We start from the raw sequence: 9,357 nt of genomic DNA on the forward strand, positions 1-9,357 counted from the left end.
TACTCCAGCAGAATTCTGCACTGAAATACATTTCTCAAAAGAGCAAATAGATTTTTTTTATATTCAATTTTGAAATCTGACATGGGGCTAGACATTTTGTCAAATTCCCAGCTGCCCCTGGTCATGTGACTTGTGCCTGCACTTTAGGAGAGAAATGCTTTCTGGCAGGCAGCTGTTTTTCCTTCTCAATGTAACTGAATGTGTCTCAGTGGGACATGGGTTTTTACTATTGAGTGTTGTTCTTAGATCTACCAGGCAGCTGTTATCTTGTGTTAGGGAGCTGTTATCTGGTTACCTTCCCATTGTTCTTTTGTTTGGCTGCTGGGGGGGGGGAGGGAGGGTGATATCACTCCAACTTGCAGTTCAGCAGTAAAGAGTGATTGAAGTTTATCAGAGCACAAGTCACATGACTTGGGGCAGCTGGGAAATTGACAATATGTCTAGCCCCATGTCAGATTTCAAAATTGAATATAAACAGATTTCAGTGCAGAATTCTGCTGGAGCAGCACTATTAACTGATTCATTTTGAAAAAAACATTTTTTCCCATGACAGTATCCCTTTAAAGGAACCTCTTTTTAAAAGATGGAAGTCCAGGGGGGCTACAACGGTCATACAGCACTTATAGGAATTCATTATGCACATTTGTAGGTGAAAGGTGGCCATGAACTTTCAAATCTAATCTAAATAACCTTGCATTATCATGTAAAAATGTTGTCCAGTGCCATCATTATTTTAAACATGAGAAAGTAATAGGTCAATGGTTCTCCTGCCCCCATGATATGGTCATGTTAACTATACTTGGTCTGTAGTAATATTAGGTGCTTTGACGGTGACCCCTGCTAAAAACAGCAACAATCAAATGTACTGACTGTCATGGGCCTTAGTTTAAGGAAATCTTAGCAAAACAAAAAGCAAGTGTTTGCTATTGGCCAGCTAAAAGGGATTGTTCACTTCCGAGTTCACTTTTATTATGTTATAGAATGGGCAATTCTAAGCAACTTTTCAATTGGTTCATTATTATTTTTTTTTTTATATATAGTTTTCTAATTATTTGCCTTCTTCTTTTAAATCTTTCCTGCTTTCAAATGGGAGTCACTGACCCCCATCTAAAAACAAATGCTATGTAAGGCTACAAAGGTATTGTTAATGTTGCTTTTTATTACCCATTTTTGTATCCAGTCTCTCTCCTATTCATATTTCAGTTTCTTCTTCAACTCAATGCATGCTGCTAGGGTAATTTGGACCCTAGCAACCAGACTGAAGACAATGCAAACTGGAGAGCTGCTGAATAAAAAGAAAAATAACTCAAAACAGCAAATAATAATAAAAAAAATGCAATTACAAGATGTCTCAGAATATCATTCTCTACGTCATACTAAAAGTTAATTTAAAGGTGATCAACCCCTTTAAATATTTCATCATTCTGAACTAACAATTATAACTTTTTAACAGATTTAAAAAAATAGTATCGTACATTGCAATGTTAAGGTTCCTCAATATACTGCTGGGTTTAAGTGCATATGAATAGTTTTGTTATATATGATCAACTTTATTGCTCATTGCTTGTGCTTTAAACACTATACTGTGTTAGGGGATGGCTTTTGGCACAGCTGTGCTCTGTGTTTCTGCCGTTGTGTCACTCACAGCACAGTAATACAGGGCTGACTCTTCCACCAATACTTTGCTGATAGAAAGTTGCGTTGACAAGCTCTCTTTCTGTATACTCATAGTAAAACGGCCATTGATATTGTCTTGCAAGACTCCTGAAGCGCAGATCTCAAGGGGTGATCCTGGGAGCTGTTTGTACCAAACCAGGAGCTGATAGTTTGTAATAGAGTGGTTACATCTCAATGTGATATCCTGGCCTTCTTTAGCAATCATTACTGGATCCTGGAAGACCTGAGTGTTGCACTCTGTACCTAATAAATAAGAAATACGTTAAAAAAAACGGTTTCACTTGTAATCTTGTTATTACAGTTATTTTTTAGCCTCTCGTTTATACAGATATGCAGTTTTAAATAAATTTGTGTGGGTGAAACAAAATATCTCAGTTGTTCTTACCTTGAAAATATGAAGTTGAAAGTAGGAAACAAAGGCAAATATATATGTTATAGCAGCAGGTCATGTTTAGATGTGAAACAGTGGAAATGTTCTGGTCTCTGCAGCAGATGGAGTGCAGCTTTGTTAGAGAGCAGCTCAGAGACCCTCCCATTCTCACAAACTCCCATTCTGCCCTGCATTAACTGCCACATACACACTGCTGCTTTCACAATACATGAATAAAAAAGCACAAATAAAAGTCACAAAATTTGCCCAGATGTAGCAACCCATAATAACCAATAAGACGTATGCTTTTAAAGAGTAAATATTTCCTGCTTATTGGTTGTGATAAACTTTGTACCATTTATTACAGGTATGGGACTTGTTATCCAGAATGTTGGGGACATGGGATTTTCCAGATAAGGGATCTTTCTTTAATTTGGATCTCCATACCTTAAGTCTACAAAACAATCATTTAAACATTAATTCAACCTGATAGGATTGTTTTGCCACCTATAAGGATTCATTCTTATTTGGGATCAAGTGCAAGTCACTGTTTTATTAAAACAGAGGATAAGAAAATATTTTTAAAAAAATATTATTATAATGAAGTCTATGGAAGATGGCCATTCAGGAATTCAGAGATTTCTGTATAACAGGTTTCCTGATAATGGATCCTATACCTGTACTATTCGAGAAGCCGTGCGGGGAAAGAAATACTCTATAAATTGCCATCTCAATGCCAGAACATCACATGCAATCCAGAGTAAATATAAAATCGTGTAGCTAAATATATTTTATATGCTTTATATTCTTACCAGTATAAATTGGTTGTATAACAGAGACAGACACTTGCTAAATTGCAATATGTCCTGCAGTTTGATGCCTGGAATCATTCCATTCAATGAGAGATGGTATAAAAAGCTTAGATAAACATAGACAATAATAGAGAGTTAACTTATATATTGCCTTGGGATACAAAATACGTAATACTGATTAAGGTTGCTATCCAGTCCCTTATGTTACATATCCACAGGGTTGGACTGGGCTTGTGGGGCACAGAAACATTGGACACACCCCCTGAACTCCCACAAGTACGGCTGCTAGTGGTAGAGTCCTGCGTGGGTCCATTTTTTGGAACCCGTACCCAACTCATACTCGCAACCTGCAATCCGCAACCTGCTGACCATCAAGAATCAGGAAGTGCTGTCATTGTAAACCAGAAGTGACATCATTGGAAGTAGGCATGATCAGAAAAAAAGAGTAAAAATCGCTATTGAGAAGACCCGCGGCCCGACCAGCGACCCGCAAACCCGCAGAACCGTCGACTCATGTCTATACCCACACCCAGAACTTCTACCCACAACCCACAGGGTGCCGCAGGTTTTTGTGGGTAACCCACGGGTACCCGACCCTCTGCAGGACTCTAGCTAGTGGCGCTCACAACTGGGGAATTCCCAAAATTACACTGGATACCTATGTCTGCAATGAGGTTGTGGAATGCCCTGCCAGGTGATGTTGTGGTGGAAGATTGGCTTGGATGACTTCTTGAACAAGCATAAAATCCAAGTATACAGTTAAAATTTAGAATAGGTATCAGTATACACAGTTTATATATGTGAGTCTATAGATAGGTCTGTTTATGTATAAAACATATGCACTAGGGGTCATTTGGAGGAGTTGCACTGGATGGACATTTTGTTTTTTATTGAATTTACAAAGCAACTTTTATAAAGATGCCCCTGGGACTTTAAACTGGTTAACAGTAATGCTAATTACGGTTGGGAGTTGGTTTGATATTCAGATAAATCTTTTTTTAGACCAATTTCAAGTTTGATGGATTTGGTTTATTTCTATTTTTGTGTTTGTGTGTGCGTGTGAAAGTGTGCCAATTGCATTTCTGACTGTAACAATAGTGCCATCTAGTGATTCAGCTATAGAATAAGGATTGAATATGCATAAAATAGACACAAGGCTTCATTTATCAGTTCCATGGGTGCAAGTGCTAGAGCCCTTATATTTAAACTACATGGGAGATTTTGCAGGATGGTGTTGGATTGATAGAACGCATCAGACATGTCAAGTCAGATAGGTTAAAAAATATTCCCATCTAAAGCTGATGAGTTCATGTAGAAGTCAGTGGGAGTTTATTAGCAAGTTTATTAGGAAATGTATTAGGATTAGTAAAATGTAAGCTATTTTTCAATTCAAATTTTCAAGAATTATTTGAGAAATGGCAGACATTGACAATGATGGGTAGAATGTGATTTTTGAATAGTTCAAATTATTTTTTTCCAGATTTTTACACAATTCAGTTTTCAAGGTTTTTAATAAAGACACACACATTTATGTATGGTCAGTTTTTTTTAAAGTTCTTTCAAATTAAAAAAAACCTGAAAATTCAAAAATTAAATATATATTCCTTCTATACTAGGCTGTTCTGCACCTAATGGCTTCTGGCATTCTCTATTCTGTACATCTGACTTATGCACAACCTAGGGAAAGTTCCATTCATACCCATGTACTAACAGCCTAGCACTAAGTGCAGTTTTGTCGAACACTGGCAGCTTTGCCTTCAGAGTGAATTGCCATTCCAGGAGCAAAAAGATCTGTGTTTGGTGCATAACTCGTGGGGCAATATGCACAAATCAGGGCAATTCGTTCATTAATTTTTTCGATTTTGTTTGTTCCTGTATGTTAAATAAATGGAGTCACAAAGATGTTTTTTACTAAACTAATGCAAAGTGAAAAATATTAATACAGGTATGGGACCTGTTATCCAGAATGCTTGGTACCTGGGGTTTTTCCAGATAATGGATCTTTTCGTAATTTGGATCTTCATTCTTTAAATCCACTAGAAAACCATGTAAACATTAAATAAACCTAATAGGCTGGTTTTGCTTCCAATAAGGATTAATTATATCTTAGTTTGGATCAAGTACAAGTTACTGCTACAAGGTAATTATTACAGAGCGTTTTTTAAAAATTTGGATTCTATGGAAAAAATTGAGTCTATGGGAGATGGTTATTCCGTAATTCGTAGCTTTCTGGATAATGTGTTTCCGGATAATGCATCCCAGACCTGTATAATCTGCCATATTTACTTTCCACAATATAACTTTGTCTTCATTGGGATTTTATGGACCACAAAATGCCCAAAATTCTGAGCCAGATGTTACTGAATTGTGGAAATATAGGTGCAACTTGCCCCTGCAATGTAAGAGGCAGCACACATGTCCACATCTAGGGACTAAACAGGTGTGTCTCACCACTAACACATGTAAATGTTCAATAATTTATTATTCTCTACACACACCTGGGTTGGGATTGGGTCAGGATGCAACTACAAAATAAAATCTAATCTCAGTCCGGAAATAACCGATTTTTGCCAATGTGATTACTTCCACTGTTGAGAACTCTGCTAATGACAAGTCTCTTCTTTTTTGTGCCTAGGACGGTTGTAACTACAAAAACTAAATGAGTCTACTTTTAATGGAAATATTTTTTTAACAAAAATGGAACCACTTTAAATGGTAAGTTAACCAATTTGGGAACATCTACATTTTAGCAATATGGACTACTTTAAAGGGGGGTGTTTAACATTAATTTAACTTTTTTATTTTTACTTTTAGTATGACGTGGACAGTGATATTCTAAAGGTGGCCATACACGGATAGATCCGCTCGTTTGGCGATGTCGCCAAACGAGCGGATCTCCCTCCGATATGCCCACCTTGAGGTGAGCAATATCGGGCTGATCCGATCGTGGGCCCTAGGGCCCAACGATCGGATCCTAGCGTTCGCCAAACGGGCGGTCGGATCGCGGGACCGCATCAACGAACAGATGCGGCCGCGATCCGACGGGATTTTTAATCCCATCCGATCGAGATCTGGCCGACTTTCGGCCAGATCTCGATCGGGGAAGCCCGTCGGGGGCCCCCATACACGGGCCAATAAGCTGCCGACACGGTCTGTCGGCAGCTTTTATCGGCCCGTGTATGGCCACCTTAAGAGAGAAGAAGGGGTCGGGACACTGTTTAGCCTTAATGTACATGTGTTTTTAGATGGAGTCAGTGACCCTCATTTGAAAGCTGGATAGAGTCAGAAGAAGGCAAATATTACAAAAACTGCGAAAAATAAAAAAAGGAGACCAATTGAAAAGTTACTTAGATTTGGTCATTCTATAACATACTAAAGTTTAACTTAAAGGTGAACCACCCCTATAAATAAAAAGACTGTTTCAGGGGAAAGCATTTACCCAATGGGGATCATTGCTCTGCCCCTCCAAAGCAATAGGCAGCTACATGTATAAGGCACCAACTTTATTAAGAAGGGGAAGAGGGCTTTCATAGCTCCGGGGGTAGGGCCTTGATGTGTTGGCCCCTTATGTGCCCCAGACACTCCTGTCTGACACTTTTGGCAAACAACTTCTTCTGTCTGAAAGTTTACTTTCCCCCCCACTAACAGCACACTTCTTTGCAATGAAATGTTTTATATTGTTTTGTTTTATATGAGTTTTGACCTGTATCCATCTTCCTATTAGAAAATCCTCCTGTGCTGCAGTGTCATTTAATTATCTTTTCTAAATAGAAAGGTTACTGTGTGCTTATGTAATGACAGGCATTTTATACCTACATTCCCTTATACAATGACAGTGCACTATTATTTTAACAATAAACAACAGTACTCATTGAGACACAAGCACCAAACGGCACAGTGTTCTTGCACTGGCTGCCATAGGATGTCTCACACTGTGCCTCAGTTGCACAGACATAAAATTGAGAATCAGTCACACGTGTGTTTGGTATAAAGAGGAAACTGGTTTTGTCCTTCTTCTGGAGCTCAGCTGTGAATCTTCCTTCTGTTCTGTTCCCATCAGTAAAAATAGTCATGATTTCATCTGGTTTCCCTCCTGGATACTGGCGATACCATTTCAGAGAGTTGATAGTACTTTCCGTGTACATACATTTTAGAGAAGCTGTATTTCCCTCCACCACATAAGCCGTCTGATAATGCTGACAAGTCACATCTGTGTACAGAAAAATCATATTAATCAGAAAATACAATGTTTTTAAAAGAAAACATATAATTGCAAACGTTACATCAATGCACACATTTCAATTTTCAGTTTTGAAATTGCTCCACTTGGTAAAGCCAAAGGATTCTTCTGTCTTGTTTCATAGCAAATATATTTCCTGAGAAAACTTACAGTGTATAAAAGTCATCTGTAGAAAGACTGAAATCCAGTTAGATTGCATTATTCAAAGGCTAGGGAACAAATGAAATATAGTGTGTAGTGAGATATATACCATAAGAGTAATGAACCAGGCGGAGCTCATATATTTGGCACAGTTTCTTTTTTTTTTTTAAAGGAAACACGTAACCTAAACCACATGAGACTTCTCTTTCAATGCTAGAAATCACAGAGAGAGACACATGAGTGTAGTTGGGTATAAGAGCCTCTCTGCCTACAACATTAGCAGGATGAACCGTCTAATTTTTCTCATAGCCATATGAACAATAGAGATGTCGCGAACTGTTCGCCGGCGAACTTGTTCGCGCGAACATCGGGTGTTCGCGCTCGCCGGAAGTTCGCGAACGTCGCGCGACGTTCGCCATTTTGGGTTCGCCATTGTTGGCGCTTTTTTTTGCCCTCTCACCCCAGACCAGCAGGTACATGGCAGCCAATCAGGAAGCTCTCCCCTGGACCACTCCCCTTCCCTATAAAAACCGAAGCCCTGCAGCGTTTTTTCACTCTGCCTGTGTGTGCTGAAGAGATAGTGTAGGGAGAGAGCTGCTGCCTGTTAGTGATTTCAGGGACAGTTGAAAGTTTGCTGGCTAGTAATCGTTTTGATACTGCTCTGTTATTGGAGGGACAGAAGTCTGCAGGGGTTTGAGGGACATTTTAGCTTAGGTAGCTTTGCTGGCTAGTAATCTACCTTCTACTGCAGTGCTCTGTATGTAGCTGCAGTGGGCAGCTGTCCTGCTTCTGATCTCATCTGCTGACTGCTGCAATAACAGTAGTCCTTGTAAGGACTGCTTTTATTTATTTTTTGTTGTTTTACTACTACTACTACTACTACTACTATAAGAGCCCAGTGCTATTAGTCTAGCAGTGTTGGGGAGTGGGACTGGTGTGCTAATCTGCTGCTCCTAGTAGTTCAGCAGCACCAACTTTAATTTTTTTTTTTTAATATTCATTTTTTTTTATTTTACTTTTTTTTATTTTACTACCGCTGTAGTAGTGTATAAGTTGACCTTTTAGGCATTATTTGCCCTGTAGGCATTATTTGCACACTGTTTTCTTCAACCCGCCATCGAGCTGTGTGACCTTGTTCCCATTCTGTCTAAATATCCATAATATTACCGTCTCCAGAAAAAACACCGGAGTCACTTTTTTCAAGCAGCATTCATATATTTTACGTAATCCGTATCCACCGCTGTAGTAGTGTATACGTTGGCCTTGTAGGCATTATTTGCACACTGTTTTCTTCAACCCGCCATCGAGCTGTGTGACCTTGTTCCCATTCTGTCTAAATATCCATAATATTACCGTCTCCAGAAAAAACACCGGAGTCACTTTTTTCAAGCAGCCATAATATATTTTACGTAATCCGTATCCACCGCTGTAGTAGTGTATACGTTGGCCTTGTAGGCATTATTTGCACACTGTTTTCTTCAACCCGCCATCGAGCTGTGTGACCTTGTTCCCATTCTGTCTAAATATCCATAATATTACCGTCTCCAGAAAAAACACCGGAGTCACTTTTTTCAAGCAGCCATAATATATTTTACGTAATCCGTATCCACCGCTGTAGTAGTGTATACGTTGGCCTTGTAGGCATTATTTGCACACTGTTTTCTTCAACCCGCCATCGAGCTGTGTGACCTTGTTCCCATTCTGTCTAAATATCCATAATATTACCGTCTCCAGAAAAAACACCGGAGTCACTTTTTTCAAGCAGCCATAATATATTTTACGTAATCCGTATCCACCGCTGTAGTAGTGTATACGTTGGCCTTGTAGGCATTATTTGCACACTGTTTTCTTCAACCCGCCATCGAGCTGTGTGACCTTGTTCCCATTCTGTCTAAATATCCATAATATTACCGTCTCCAGAAAAAACACCGGAGTCACTTTTTTCAAGCAGCCATAATATATTTTACGTAATCCGTATCCACCGCTGTAGTAGTGTATACGTTGGCCTTGTAGGCATTATTTGCACACTGTTTTCTTCAAACCCGCCATCGAGCTGTGTGACCTTGTTCCCATTCTGTCTAAATATCCATAATATTACCGTCTCCAGAAAAAACACC

General features: G+C 39.1%; 1 gene segment (V, D, J or C); it reads right to left on the minus strand.

The window, feature by feature from the left end:
• Positions 1–6,707: 6,707 nt before the first annotated feature.
• LOC121399009 lies at positions 6,708–7,337 on the minus strand. The segment is given in 2 exon segments: positions 6,708–7,069; positions 7,250–7,337. Coding segments are annotated over 2 exon segments (411 nt in total).
• Between the last annotated feature and the right edge of the window lie 2,020 nt (positions 7,338–9,357).

Source organism: Xenopus laevis, chromosome 1S (assembly GCF_017654675.1).
Source record: "Xenopus laevis strain J_2021 chromosome 1S, Xenopus_laevis_v10.1, whole genome shotgun sequence".
In the NCBI taxonomy this organism is placed as follows: Eukaryota; Metazoa; Chordata; class Amphibia; order Anura; family Pipidae; genus Xenopus; species Xenopus laevis.